At 42.3% G+C, this 15,754-nt stretch overlaps 1 protein-coding gene across 1 annotated transcript in view; it reads right to left on the bottom strand.

Moving 5' to 3' along the window:
- CHD8 (chromodomain helicase DNA binding protein 8) overlaps positions 1 to 15,754 on the bottom strand; it is a 63,478-nt gene that overhangs the window by 34,115 nt on the left and 13,609 nt on the right. The window contains exons 2-4 of the mRNA XM_036734624.1: positions 3,101 to 4,158; positions 2,163 to 2,534; positions 1,065 to 1,450 (exon numbers count right to left, since the gene is read on the bottom strand). Of these exons, the coding sequence (XP_036590519.1) occupies positions 1,065 to 1,450; positions 2,163 to 2,534; positions 3,101 to 3,943 (1,601 nt within the window). The 5' untranslated portion in view covers positions 3,944 to 4,158. The remainder of the gene's footprint in view (positions 1 to 1,064; positions 1,451 to 2,162; positions 2,535 to 3,100; positions 4,159 to 15,754) is intronic.

Genomic DNA, 15,754 nt, shown 5'->3' with positions numbered 1-15,754 from the left:
ACCTTGCCAATGTTGTTTTTACAGCCAAATGAGAGGCAGAATACTGGTAGTGGAAAGAACACTAAATTACAAATCTGAAGACATGGATTTTAGTCCTAGTTACACCACTAATTATATAATTCTGGGAAATTATTTAACCACTTGCAGTTTTAATTTCTTCATTCTTAAAAACTGAGGTTAATACTTGCCCTCCCAAAGTAGTTGTGAGGATCAAATGAATTAATGGCTGTAGAAGCCTTTTTATAATGAAAATATACCCTGAAGAAGGCTGTCCTAACTGCTATTACTTTGCAATATCTTTAATGTGATATAACTAAATCCTAATGGAAAGTCACATGAAACTCTACAGTAAAATCATTCAGTAAATTGCCTATTTATAATGTTGCTATGGAACTGTCCCCTTAACATTCTTTTGTCCAATACTGTATTTTCACAGAATAATTTAATGATGTTGAGCAACTATCCCTTATACAAATGTGAGACATTATTATTTTTTTTTTATTGTAACTACTCCAACTACAAATCCCTGATGTATCTGGAAGAAGCTATGTGACTCCTAAGTATGGGAAGTAGGATAAATTGGGGATAAAGGACTCCTAACTATGACAGGAATGAAATAAGAGGCTATAACTCCCCTTAGTATGGCCCCAGCTTATAGGAGTTGAATCAAAGGTTGAGGGATGAAGGAGTGGAACCATCATCTCCTTGCAGCTTCTTTCTTCATATTAGGAATTTGGGGAAAATCTTGCACAATATGAGGCCCCACTTTGGTGTGATATATCATGCTCCCAGAGGCATCGTAAAAAAAGGAATTGTGGAAAGATAGGCCACAGATTACTGATGAGATCTTCAACTCTATCACTGGTTAGCATTTAATCTTTTCTATCCCTTAATTCTCAAAGTTATACCAAGCAAATGATGGCAATGTTCAATGTGAAATGTTATATGCAAATACTCTACTGCCTTTAAACTGCCCATCAGATGTCACATCCAATCTAAAGGTGACAAAAACACCAAGAAGGGCTGCCATTAATTCACTTCTTCAGGTGGCAACAGATACTCACTTTAGCTTACTCCTGCCCTTAGACTTGGAGGTACCAGACGCTTTGCTCTTTTTTGGCTTCTCCTCCTTGAGTCTCTCTCCAGTGTTCTTCTTCCTGCGTTTCTTCTCACCTTCTTCCTCAGGTCGGACACTGGGCAACTCATCTTCATTTAAGACTCGTGGGATATTTTGCTCACCTCGGGCCCGAGCTCTGGCAATTGCCTCTGCCACTATCCTATTAGCTTTCTCTTGTTTCTTCTGGTGCTCTAGCCTTCGATTTTCTTCCACTCCAGCTTTGCCCCCAGTGTGAGGAGCAGGGGCTGCTGGAGAAGACAGAGCTGCCACCTCACTGGCACTCAACACTTTAACCACTGAGAGGCCCGAAGAGGCCCCTTGGGAAGAGCCAGCCTGCAGAAATAGATAAATATGAGCTTCAGTATCATTCCCTTATGAAATCTGCCCAAAACATAGTTCTGAGGCATAGAGGAAGGATAATTTAGCCTTTCTTTATGTCAGCAACAAACTAGGCTCAGACTGTATTTTATGGTACGTAGGCTTTGTGGCATTTGGTATGGGACTTGGAGAGGAGTGAAAAGCAACACAGATGCTAATTCAAACTTCAATCTCCTCAATTTGTCTTCCTAGTCTCATTCTTGATCTTCTCCCTACAACTCATCTAGGAAAAGCAGCAAATGAAACAACTAGAAAAGATTGTTAGATAAGGAATAGTCCAGAACATAGCTGCTATTGCTATTCCTGATCTATTTGGGAAAACCACTTCACTGTTCCTGTTTCCTTATCTTTAAAATGAAAGTTATCTGATATTACTTTATTTCAGTTATATTAAAAAAAAAGGTTAGAAAGGATCTAGAGATGATTTAAAGCAGGTCAAAAGCACTAAATAAATTATCACCTCATTTGTTCATTCCCTAAATTAATCCTTTTACCTTGGGGGCACTATAATTTTTATGTTCTACTAGATGTATTCAATCAAATTTATTTGGGGGACAAAGGTGACAAAACTAGTAAGGGCCCTGTGCTTAATAACAGGCTACTCCGGTTAGGTACAATGAAAAACACCATGCTTTTCTTCTTTTCTTTCCACCCGTTACAGAGTTACCTGTGGCTGAAGTACCACTTTGAGTGGTACTGTAAGTCTTTGGCCTGGGCTTTGTCCTGGTCCCATAATCTGGGCTGGCTGCACCGAAGAAAGGGTCACTGGCTGGGCTGAGGGTGGCTGCTGTTGCTGCTGCTGGGACGAGGGTGGTTGCTGTACAATCTGAATTTTTTGCTGCGGCTGCTGCACCTGCAGCTGGATAGTCACCACTTTGGCGGGCTGCCCCTGGGCATTCTTGGCCTGAGTCAGGGCTGCCAGCTGGTTGCCCTGCAACACAATCTTGCCTGGCAGACTCCCTAGCACGACATGCCGATGGCCTTGAGGCCCCCCTGACTGAGGCTGCTGGAGAACCAGAGTGATGCGCTTTGATTCACCCTGTTATTAAGGACAGGAAATAGTAAAGGAAGATTTTTATGGCATAATCTGAGGACTGAGGTATACATCAGTTCTATTACCCAAACTCTCTGGCCCTAAGTTTATATGTCCCTTCCATGTCAAACTGCCTCAGGGTCATTCAAGTATTTCCTTCTAAAAGCAGGGACCCCTCTAAATAAAGGGCATTTTATTGGACAGAATAGCAGGAACTCAATCTTGATGATCAGATGATGAAGGTATATCTTTAACCAGTCTTGTAATAAAAACAAAAATATTTTTTAGGTCTTACTTGTCCACCATTATTCACACTGGCCCCTCCCCTCCCCAATTTGGACAATTTAGTGGCTCAGTGGAAAATACTATGAGGTGGTAATAAAGAAAGAATGGGAAAATATTGAACACTGAGTCATGAAGGCAAAGCCCTAAGGTCATATCACTATCCACCCTGGCAGGTAAGAAACATAAGCTACAAAATCAAAACACAACTGAATATTATTATCTAAACTCAGGATTGAGTCTGACCCATAATCGGACTATATCCCAACTCTCCCTGTTACATGAGTCACCTGAGTGGGAGCTGAGGTCAGTGTGACAGCAGGCTTCAGTGGTGTTGCTCCAGTCCCGGGGTTTCCAGTTGTGGTAGAACTCTTAACCGGCTGCAGGACCAGCTGCTTTACTGGCCGGCTGGGTTGAACAATGCGCTGCACTGTAGCCTGGCCTCCAGTGACCTTAGTGGCCAAGACTGCATTGCCAGAAACAATGGAGACTCCTGGTCGAAGTGGAGTACCAGTTAGCACCTTGGTAAAAGTAACTTTACCACCATTGGCTGTGCCAGCCACTAAAGGCTGTGCTGTGCTGGTGATGGCCTGGGCTTGGATCTGTGCCACATGAGCACCTGTGACTGAGGTACCAGGTGGGGCCTTGAGGATGACAATCTTGGGGGCTGTCTGAGGGGGTTGCCCTGCACCACTGCTGGAGGAGACAGCTGTGGCAGAGACACCCATAAAAGGATTTCCCTGGCTCAGGATTTCCTGGCCCTTGGAGACCTGAAGAAGTCCTGTTGGTGGTGGTGGTGTCTGTAAGATAGTTTGGTTGGGTTGTTCCTGACCCACTGGTGGAGTGGTATAGTCATGCAAGGTCAGTGACTCTGGGGCTGGAGTTGCTGATTCTTTGGGAGGTTCTGTAGGAGGGGTTTCCTCTGTTGGAGGGGGCAGGCCACTTGATGATGAACTTCCCAAGTCACTGCTTCCACCATCCTGATTCATCTGATCTAAGGAGTCCAGGGTACCTGGCAGTCCAAGGGCCTCTTCTATGGGGTCTCGTGTGACTTGGTTGAAGCTGTCATCAGTTAGAGAGTCCAGGCCAAATAAATTGGGATCATCAAAAAGGTCCATGATGGGGTCTGCCATCCTGGGAAAGAGGTGTGGAAAGTATTCACAGAGTTCTAAAGAGGGAAGGGGAGGGGGATCCTGGCTCTCCCCTCCCCTCCCCTATTAAGTAAAAACTGCACACAATGGGGAAGAATAGCTATTCTGCAGAAGAGACAAGAGACCCACACATGTCAAGCTATTCTGGCCTTCATGGAGTAAGGTGGTTAAGTCTTCAGAAGATGGTGGTAGAATTCCTATGTGGAAACAAAAATGGAGGGTGAGAAGAGCTAGTGAGAAAATAATAAATCTACTGTGATGAGAATTCTTCCTTCTTAAGTAAGACAGCTTCCCTCGAGCTCAGTAGTACCAGAAGGGTAAAAAGACAAATAAGAGGTCTGGGGAGACCTGACAAAAAAAAAGATTTATTCACAGTTTTGTTTCAAAATAAAAATTAATCCAATCCCTCCTTTCCTGTGGTTCTCTTGCCCTTAACCTCCTCTCTGTTTCTTCCCATGAACAACCTCATCTTGCCTCTATTCACACATTTCCACATTTCCCAATGCTAGTTAGAGAGTAGGAATCAGGACATTCACTGTTTCCTGGTCTTAAAAGGGACAGTTAATGTTACACCACTAACAATTTCAGTGAGTGCAGATGAAAAATTCTTTGATACATTCAATTTAATAAATTTCTTCGTATCTATTAAGGCTTCTTTGCGGCCTTTCAGGTACAAATGTACGTTCAATCAAACGCACTACACAAGCTGAGACAAATGAGATTCTCTAAACTTTCAGCAATTCCAGGATCTACTTCTTCCTTCCCTCTCTACAACTCCCTGAATATAAACGACTCTTCCCAGGAAAGAAGGCTCCATTTGGGACTCACAAATAGTGAGCAAGGAGGAGCCTCAGAAGCCTTCTAGTTCAACTCCCCCATATCTGCAGCTGAGGAGAATTAAGGCCCCAGAGAAATTTAATCACTTGCCCAAGGTGATACAGGTAGAAAATGGCAGCCTAAATTTGAACCCAGATTTTGACTCCAAATTTAGTCTAGTTTCCCACTGCCAACATACTGCTTCCCTCTTGTCTGATGAGCCTAATTTATTTGGCCTGGATTCTCTAAATTATAATGGTGGGTCCTCAGTCTTAGGGACCCTTCTAAAATACTTAATTCTAAGTAGATACTTATACTAATATACTTATTCTAAGTATTCTAAGTATTCTAAGAATACTTATTCTAAGAGATAAATGGGATTACAAATGAAATATCAGGGAACTTCCTGTATTCTGTACAAATTAACTCCTGTTAGGACTGATCTGCCTGGCAAAGGGTAGTTAAGTATGCTTATTTAATTCATATATATATATATATGACCACAACAGCTTCTGAAACTACAGGTGAAGTCAGACTGGAAAAAAATCTAAGCTAAGAATTGGCTAAATACAGTCACTTGAAAATTACAAATGAAAATGAGAAAACCCGATCCTTTTACATGACAATCCCAGGAATTTAGTTAAGCGCTGGAGATACAAAGACAAAAACAACAGCAATGCATCAGAGGAAGTGCCAAGAAGGTTGGTTCTGTGATAATTTAATGTTTACTCTCCAGTCTCCAAGGTACTATACGGTAACTAGTTCCATAACAGTTTCAAAAGATAGGTAGCATCAGATGGGGAAAATGGCACAGAAAGTGTTAAATAACTGTCAACACAATTAAGGATCTAATTTCAATAGTGTTTTTTACCCCCTACCTTAACACTTTCCCTCGAAATTACTATGCATTTTCTGTTTTTCTAGGCCAGTGTATAATTCAGACTATGTAAAACTATAGGCATGGCTTATTAGAAGTAAGAATCACAGTTGACATGTCAATCAGGACTCAAAACTCCCTCACAACAGGATCTTATTCAGCTTCATGAAATGCATACTCACCATCTCATTTTCTTCGTTATTCTCACCCTTGCCTCAACCATTCCTTCAACCTTCTTTTGATTTTGTGCCCACCCAACAATTAATGCATTCAATCCAAACATTTATTAACTGACTTAATGAAAGATATTGTGATACCAAAGTGGAATTTAGGGTATTTGGGTGATGGAATCAAATATTCCTTATTTAGCAAAATCACTATGGAGACTGAATCAATATTACTATAGAAACATTCACCTCTATCATTCTTCATAGTTAGGTCCTACTCTATGACATATACTCTATTTTCATCATTGTTGAGAGCATGTGTTAAGTAATTATTATCAAGGAGAGACACTGATGTAGAGAATGTTAGACCTGAAACCAGAAAGATCTAGGCGCAAATCCCACCTCTGAGTCTAGGTGTATGATGCCCCCCCCATCCCACCCCCCCAGGCACACAACCTCTCTGAGCTGAGGTGTGAAGTAAGGGGGGAGGCCTAGATGGTGTGGAAGTTCCCTTTCAGCTCCAGTAGTCTAAATGTATGATTTAAATATGATAAAAACTCCTTATTTCCTGTCCTCTAAGTTTGCAAACTGAAAGCAATTCATAAATCTTTTGAATAGCTTTCCCTGTTACTGTTGGCACCTTAGTCCTTTAATAATAATTCCTTATTATCATTTCTTCTTTTTACCTATTATGAACCTTAGAAAGAGGCCTCATTTCTAAAGGGTTGAAAATAAAAGAAATGTGATTGTAAATAAGTTCTCTACTCTCATTCGACTCAAGCAATTTGTTCTCAACAACTTGTGCTCCTACCTACTCCGTAAGTTCGCAGACCCATCCACTAACCAACAAACTCCTCTTTCCTAGCCTTGTCAGGCCTAGAAAACTCAACACTCTTGCAGATCAGTACCACATTACACTAAAATGTCCCTTTTTACTCAGTCCTACCATTCAGCTTAACCCGCAACTTTATTTCATCTATTCTACCTCTCCCTTCTGGCTTGTTTCATGTCTACCACTAATTCTCAACTTTTCATTCCTCTCTACTCCTATCAGATCAATGTTGCTCCCAACATATCTCTCCAGCTTCTTTTCCTATAATTTCTGTTTTATCCTGGTAGTATGAAGCACATGAGATCTTGTTCTACTAGCTCAATTTCACAAATTCAACAAGGCTCAGAACCATCCATAGTCCATCTTCTCTTTAACCTCCGATTATTTTCAAATGAACTGCAAACCTCACACAGTACTTGATTACCATTTGGTGAAATCACTGTCCAAGTGAATCAAATATTGAACAAAATTTCAATATGTTGAATAAGTAATGGGAAATAAGGAGCTGTGGGGGAGACTTTAGGGTTACAGTACAAAACAGAATTACAAGTAATAAAAAAAAGACACAAAACTCAGGCTGTGACTTTCCATAATTCTAATTTTTTTCTATTAGAGAAAACAAAAGTAAAACACAATTGGATAATGTCAATTTCCATCCAGGGTCTTTTTCTGGAGGAACAGACTGACAGCTGGTGTCAAAGCCCTGGGCTGTATATCTACAAACTCCAAATATTGCCACCTCTAGAGGAATATTTTATGTAGGCCAGTAATAGCTGTCCCTTTTAAAAGATGGGTTTAATTATGGAAAAGAACAGGATACCTAGACATTTATTGTTTTACCATGGAGACTAAACACTCGAGAAATATAAACTGAGCACTTTGGTGCAACTTCTTTACTTTTATTCTGGCTGATCGTGGTTTTATTAAGACCCAGATTCTCAACTACTTTGCCCTCATTTCTTTCCTTCCCTTCCCTCTCCTGCCCCCATTTCTGTTCCAGTCTTTACCTGTCCCACTGCAGGGAAAGCAGCTTTGTTCCTGTACTTTTTACTCCAAACATTTCCCTCTCAACTTCTTCATACCTCTCAGTGAAGGGTAAAGGAAATCAGAAAGACTGACTTCCAGCTCCCTGGAAGACAAATGGTTGACACTAAAGTAAGCATAGAACAGCTATGGTCTTTCTTTACTCTTAATGACTTCTTTAAAAAGGCAAAGGACAGTGCCCATTTACCATGTACTTTTCAAAAATATCATGAAACTCATTTAAACAACTGCTCACAGATTCAGAAAAGAATCCAGTATTCTATTTCCAAATATTAACTTCAAATTTTTACCTTCAAAATTTTAAAGGATGTTAGATAGTATCTTCCTGAATAGGACTGGATGGTATTGTGTGTGTGTATACATATATACATTATATACGTACATACATCTATACATACATATTTATGGATGTATACATATATGTACTGCGAAGAAACAACGATAAATCTCTTTAAGCCAAAGAAGCATTCACAAAGTTTAAAATTAAATCAAATCACCAAAATAATCTAAAAGGAGGAACACCCTAAAACTAAGTATTACACTGTGGAGACAAAATTTGTGCCCAAGAAATCTCTGATCCAACAACCTTCAACAATGGAAAATGCACAACGTTTTGAGCTCTCTAGAAGAAAGGTACCTCATATAGTTAAGGTATTATCTTTACTCTCCTACTCCTCAATAATTGAGATAAAAGGATAGAATGACAGGGTCCATAAAATAGGGAGAAATTAACTTAAGGACATAATAAGAGTACAAGCTGATGGTTACTGGAGGTCAGGCTATCTGGGTCCCATTCCTTGCCTTTGCAATAGTTTGCATCGGGCTTGGACAAGCCAATGTCTCAGTTTCTTCATCTGCAAATCGAGAGCATTAACAACCCAAATCTCAGACTGTTAGGGGTATCTTCAAGCATAGGATGAAATCTGTAAAGTAATCTGAGCCCGCTCCAATCGACATGGAAAACGCAATAAGCAATAAGAACTATATGCATAGGTATGTCCACGGACATTTAGGATACAAGGAGAAAGTACCGAAAAGAGGTCCTGGTTTGGGAGGAGGGAAGGGCTGAGGAAGTGGGGGTTTCAATGAGTGGGAAGCGAGGCCAGGGGAGGAAGAGGGACGAAGACATTACCTGCACAAGCAGCCAGGGGTGGTGCCAGTGGGGCCGAAGAGCAGGAGAGGAGGGGAGCTCTGGCAAGGGGCCCCTAGAGAAGGGGCTGGGGAGACGTGCATTTGGGGCAGGGGCCGGCGGGGGAGCCCTCTGGGGCGGGGACGAGCAGCACAGGAAGATGCGGGAGGGGGAGGATGCCCGGGGGCGAGGGCGATCTTCGGGCGGGGGCTGCGGATGTGAGGCTCAACACAGCGAGAGAGGGAGTGAAGGAGAGAGGGAAAGGAGAAGGGCTGCCCAGCCGCGCCGCACCCCGCGGAGCAGAGACGGCTTTACCTGCAGCGGCCGCGGGGGGCCGGTTCGCCCCTCTTGCTGTCTCTCCAGCACCAGTTCCCCTCCTCCTGCGCAGCCTAACGTGCTGCTCTCGCCCGCCCCTCAACCCCATTGGTGGACAGACCCCGTCACTCAGCATACCGACAACGACGACGAGCAAAGCGAGGGGCGGGACTAGCGAGGCTCCCCCTCCCCCTCCGCCTCCGGGTTAGGTTGAGAGCGCATGAAGAGGCCTATCCGGTTTCCAGGGCCAAGGCGAAGCCTGCGGTTCGCGTGAGAAATGAGCCTGGCCCAAGAAGCGGGGTCGCGGCCTCCTACTCTCCAGGCAGGAAACAAGTTCTGGGGATTCAATTCTTGATCCCTCTGGACCCCCGGCTGTATTCTGCCCGGAAGGCGGGCTGGGGATGACTCCGGAGGGAGGGGTCCCCACCGGCGCCGCGACGCCCTCTCCAGGTCCAGGGCCTTCTAGTGCCAGGGCCGGGCACACGCTCCCCCCAATTCCCCCCCACTTCCCCCAGCCCTGCTTAGTGAAGACCCCTGGTCCTCGCCCTAGGGCCCCCCCTCCCAACGGGGTAAGTTAGCCCTCTGGCTGCAGCGGCAGCCCTTACTCCGAGGCTTGGGCCTCTCTGCCACCACTCAAAGTGTTCAGCTACACCAATGAAAGCCCCTAACCCTTCCTCTGCAGTGTCCTGGAAACAGAGTGCCACCCCAGCCACCATGTCACCCATCAAAAACTCTGGGCTTCTCATGCACCTCGAACACAATTCAATGCAGCAAACACTACCTACTAGGTGCAGAACCCATCTGTCGAGCAAATCAACGTGCCTCTCCTCTGACAAATCCTTTCATCTAGTGACACTTTGGCCAACCACAGAATGACAGAAAACAGGCCTTGGCTCTTTACATTTCAGTTAACACTTCACTCTCCAACTAGATTATGTCACGAGAAACTACAGCCCAAAACTCAGCAGAGAGTTCCTCTAGAAATTCAATTATGTCATTTCTTCTACATATTAAGAGTATCTATTAATTGGCTTTAGGGCCTTACTAGTAGTTAGGTAGTGCAATACATTGAGTGCTGGGCCTAGAGTCTGTCTGGGGATAATAATAGCACCTATCTTCCAGGGTTGTAACGAGCCTTAAAAGAGATTATACTTGCAAAGAGCTTGGCACAGTGTTTAGCACATAGTAGGCACCTAATAAATGTATGTTTCCTTCCTTTCTTCCTAGGTCTATCTCAGCACTAACTACTGCCTGACAACAAGAGACTCTGTAAACACCAATCCCTATTTGTGTTGATTGGTCCTCCATTCTCTCAATCACTCAGGCTCAAAATCCAAACCTTCACTAAAACTTCTATTATCTCCTTTCCTTACCTCCCAAAACATAGGCTCATCATCAAGTCTTGCAGATTCAGCTGTCACAATATATTTTATATGTAAGCTCTTTGAGGCCAAAGATTCATTTTTGTCTTTGTATCACCAGTGCCTGAAACAATAGAATAGATTCTCTTCCTATCTGTTTGACAAGTTCCTTCTCAGTCTCCTTTGTTAGATCTTCATCCAAGTCACACCCATTAACCAGGAGTATCCTCCAAGCTTAGGTCCTGAGCCATCTTTTTTTCTTCTCCCCTGATACAATCTCATCAGAAATCTCACCAGCTCCCAAGGATTCAATTATCATATCTATGCAGACTGATTCTCAGATCTATTTGTTTAGCTGTTACCCCTCCCCTGACTTTCACTCTAAACTCTAATTGCCCACTGGGCATCTCAAACTAGATATCTCAAATACATCTCAAACTCAACATGTAGAAAATGGAACCTCCCTCTCCCCTTACTCTCCTCTTCCCAACTTCCCCATCACTCTTAATGGTACCAACATCCTCCTAATCACCCAGGATCACAAACATGGGGTCATTCTTGATTCTCTCACTCCACATATCCAGTCTGTTGCTCAGTTGTATTTTTACCTCGGCAATATCTCTAGTGAATATGTATGTTCTGTTACCTCCAACTAATACAGCCACCATCCAGGTGCAGGTTCTCATTAATTCAACACCTAAACTACTACAATAATCTTCTGGTTGCCAAAGTGATCTTCCTAAAGCATGGGTCTGACTTTGCCTCTTTCTTTCTCCTCCTCAAACAATAAAAACTAGTGGCATCCTGATTACCTCCAGGATCAAATATAAAATCCTCTGGCTTTTAAAGTCCTTTACAACCTAATTCCTTTCTACCTTTCCATTCTTTTTATACTTCAACCTATCCTCCTACTTTGCAATCCAGTAACACTTGCCTTCTTACTGTTCCTCCCACATGACACTGATCTCTCACTCCATGCCTTTTCAAAACTGGCTGTCCCCCATGCCTGGAATGTTCTCCTTCCTCATATCTACCTCCTGACTTCCTTCAAGATTTAGCTCAAATCCTACCTTCTGAAAGAGGCCTTTCCCAGAACCTCCAATGGGAGTGCCTTTCCTTTGGGATTAACTCCCATTTAAACTCTATATCTTGTACATAGCTGTTTGCATGTTATAGCATTAACATGAGTTCCTTGAAAACAGGAATTGTTTTTGCCTCTCTTTGTAACCCCTTTGAATAGCACAGTACTAGGCATAGAGTAATAACTTCTTAAGTTACTGCTGACTGATTGAATAGGTCCTTAACATTGTTAAAGTGAATTGAATTCATCAACTCCTTTTCATTCCTATTGTCACCACTCTAGTTCTGGACCTTACTATATCTTCCCTAGATTCTTCCTAATTAGTTTCCCTGCTTCAGATCTATCTGATCTAGACCATCCTATACAACTCAACTATTCTTTCTAAAGCACAGCTTTCATCATAGATTTAAAGCTGAAAGGGACCTCAGAAATTATCTAGTCAAATCTCTTCATTTTATAGTTGAGAAAACCAAGCCACAGACAGGTCAGATGACTTGAACTCCCCTCCTCACCTCAATCTCTTGGAATACTTGGCTTCCTTCAACTCAAACAACATCTTCTACATGAAGCCATTACTAAATATCCTCTCCCAACTTCCAGTGCATTCTCAAGTCAACTACCCATGATTTTTTTGGTAAATACTTATAGGTACATGTCTCCCATTAGAGTGTAAGCTCCCTGAGGTCCAAAGTTGTTTCAGTCTTGTCTTGTATTCCCAGAGCTCAGTACAGAATCTCACTGAATAAGTGTCTGTTGACAGATGCATTACTTAATAAAAGCTGTATATATAAGCTTGTTGATTGACTGCCCAGTTACACTGGTAGTGAGTGGCAGAGCTAAGGCCTGAACTTATGTTTTCTAACCACAAATCTATTACTGTTTTCACTGTACCACATATCCTTGCTTAAAAATCTTCAGTGGGACTCCACTGTCTACAATATAAAGTCTAAATTCCTACGGTTGGTATCCATCATCTTCTATGATCTGGCTTAAAATTTTTTTTTTTGTGAAGGGTGTCCAGAATAGTGAAGGAGTCTCCAAGAAACGAAACTCCTTCTACCAAATGTAGATATGTGCTGCTCAGGGCACTGGGACATTAAGTGATTTGCCCAGGGTTAAAAACAGCTAATACATAGTGAATCTAGATTTGGAATTCAGGTCATCCTGATTCTATCTACCACACCATACTGCCTGTTGGAGTGTAAGCACCTTGAGGCAAGCACTAAAGTTTTACTATCTACTCCATAGTTTAGCTAAGTGTTCGGCACATAATAAGTGCTTTTTCATTCACTGACTTATTTATTCACCATCCGATAATCTAGCCAAATTACTGTTCCCTGAATAGACTGCTTCTGTGCCTCAATTCATATTATTTATGCCTTCGCTACTTAATAAAATTCCCATCATCCAAGGCCAAACTAATATACTATCTTATCTGCCAAGTTTTTCTTGATTCTCCAACCAAAATGTACTATATCCTTTCCATAAACTCATATACAACAGCTTTCTCAATCATAGTCTACATTGTGGTTATATGTGCATATATCTCTGTTGCATACTATTCTATTTTGTTGAACAATAATTTGTAAGCACTTAAAATGTGTCAGGCACCGTGCTAAGGGCTGGGGATACAAAGATAGAAGCTGAACAGTCCTTACCCTTAAAGGGGCTGACCTTCCACTGGGGGAAACATGTACACAGATACCAACAAGTATGCAGATGTCTCTGAAGTCCTTTCTGGCTCTATAGGATCCTAAAATAAGTAAATAAAAACTTTATACAAAGTAAATACAAAGTAATTTTGACTGGAAAGTGGCGAGGGAAGAGTGGGTGAATCAGAAAAGGCCATGTCTAAGAATTTGCACTTGCCCTGAACCTTGAAGGAAGCCAGGCTTTCAAGGGGTAAAGGCAAAAAGGAAAGCATTCCAGGTGAGGGGAATGGCCAGTGCAAAGACATGAAGTTGGGACCTGAATGTCATGCTTTAATTTGGTTAGAAGGCAACCTTGGGGGTAGGGGGTGAGGGGTGAGGGAGGAGTAATGTTAAATCAGTCTAGAAAACAAGCTGGAGCCAGCTTGTAAATGGCTTTAAATGACATAAAAAGGAGTTTGTATTTTATCTTATATGCAACAGGGAGCAACACAGTTGGACCCATGTTTTTGGAATATCGATCTGGTAGCTGTGTGGGAGGATGGATTGGAGAGGGGAGAGACTGGAGGCAGGGAGACCAGATAGGAAGCAACTGAAATAATTTAGGCAAGAGGTGATGAAGGTAAGTGAAAGAAAAGGGAAGAATGTGAGAGTTGTAGAGGTCGATTCAACGAGATGAGGCAAATGAATGAACATGTGGGGTAAGGAAGACCAAACAGTTCATGATGATTCAGAGGTTCATAACATGTGTGCTCTAGGACAGTGCTACCCTTAAGAGAAACAGAAAAGTTAGGGGAACAAAAGGCAAAGGGAAAAGAGCATTTATTAAATGTCTACTATGTACCAGGCATTGTGCTAAATGCTTTACAAATATCATCTCATTTGAACCTCACAATACCCATGGGTGGTAGGTGCTATTATCCTCCTCATTTTACAGTTGAGCAAACTGATACAGTAAAGGTTTAAGTGATATGTCCAGGGTCACAAAGTATCTGAGGCTGGACATGAACTTTGGAATTTCTCGACTCCAGGCTCAGCAACTCATTGTACCTCCTAGTTAGAGGGATAGGTTGGGGTGAGGTGTTGTTCAGTCTTTTTTTCTTCAGTCATGTCCAACTCTTTGTGACCCCACTGGGGTTACCTTGGCAGAGATAATGGAGTGGATTGTCATTTCCTTCTCCAGCTCATTTTACAGATGAGGAAACTGAGGCAAATAGAGGCAAATAGTGACTTAACAAGTCACTTGCCCAGGGTCACAGAACTAGTGTTTGAGATCAGATCTGAACTCAGGAAGATGAGTTTTCCCAACTCCAGGCCTGGCATTCTATCTGCATAGCCGTCCCAGTGAGGTGGGGGAGAGAGACAGAATCAGTTCCCTTTAGGATATATTGAGTTTGAGGTACCAATGGAGATCCAGGTGGAGACATCCACCAGGCAGTTGTTAATGCAGTACTGGAGTTCAGGAGAGATGAGAGCTAGAAGTATAGATTGAAGTCTCTCTAAGGTTAAACCTATATGCCTTCTATATCTTTATATCCCCCATTACGTCTTGTTCATACACTAACAGTCACATGAATGAATGGGAAGTCATTATGTCACTGTCTTTATGATTTGAGGAGAATAGTAACTAACCTTACCTAGGACATTGACATGTAGATTAGTGACTCCATAATAGTTCAGCAGCTTCAAAGAAGCACCACATATATTTTGTGGTCTTTGTTGTTTGGATTTATGATTTTGTAAATATGGGGAACTCATGGTATGGAAATTCCCCTCACTAATGCAGATTGGCACCTGATCTGTGACTTTTAGTTTTATAAAGAGTTCCCTAGGGTGCTGAGCAGTTAAATGACTTGCAATCCCTTTATAGTCAGAGGTAGAATTTGGTCTTGGGTCTTACTGCATGGATGGCACCCCATTCACTCTGCCATGCTGTAAGATTAATTAAGGTGGGACTTTTTTACTGTTTTCTCTTTTAGAATGCTAAAGTAATCAAGTACCTTTGATTAAGTCTTACTAGGTGCAAAGCCCCAGGCCCACACCCTTTTGCTGATTAGTTGTGAAACCTTTGGACCCCTTTAAGAAGGATATATAAACTCAGAGGTTAGCATTTTGTTTGGGGTTCTCACTCACTGGAAGAGTGTTGATGTGGAGACTCTGTGTAGCTGTTGGAGCCCCCAGATGTTGGTGCTTCTCTTTCTGCTAACTGTGTATGTGATGTCTTGATCAAAGACAGCTTGTCTGTTGAATTGTGTTATTTGCTCTGTTTATATTGTCCCTGTTTGTAATTTCTGTTTGTATTTGCTCTGAGGTTCAGCATGCTGTCTTTTTCTCCTGAACTAAGTGAATGATATATGTATGTTTGATGAAAGTGCGATTGTAAACCCCTTAACACTGCTTTCCTTAGAAAAGTGATCAAAGAACGTGTGCTAGCAGCCCTTCTGTGTGCTCTTGTTGCTAGCCTTGTTAGGTCTTACACCCTCCACAGCAGCTGCTAGCTACATTGTTGTTACACATACTTC

The sequence above is a fragment of the Trichosurus vulpecula genome, chromosome 8 (assembly GCF_011100635.1).
Source record: "Trichosurus vulpecula isolate mTriVul1 chromosome 8, mTriVul1.pri, whole genome shotgun sequence".
Lineage (NCBI taxonomy): Eukaryota > Metazoa > Chordata > Mammalia > Diprotodontia > Phalangeridae > Trichosurus > Trichosurus vulpecula.
Note: the sequence above shows the minus strand (reverse complement) of the source record. Positions and strands in the feature narration are given on the sequence as shown.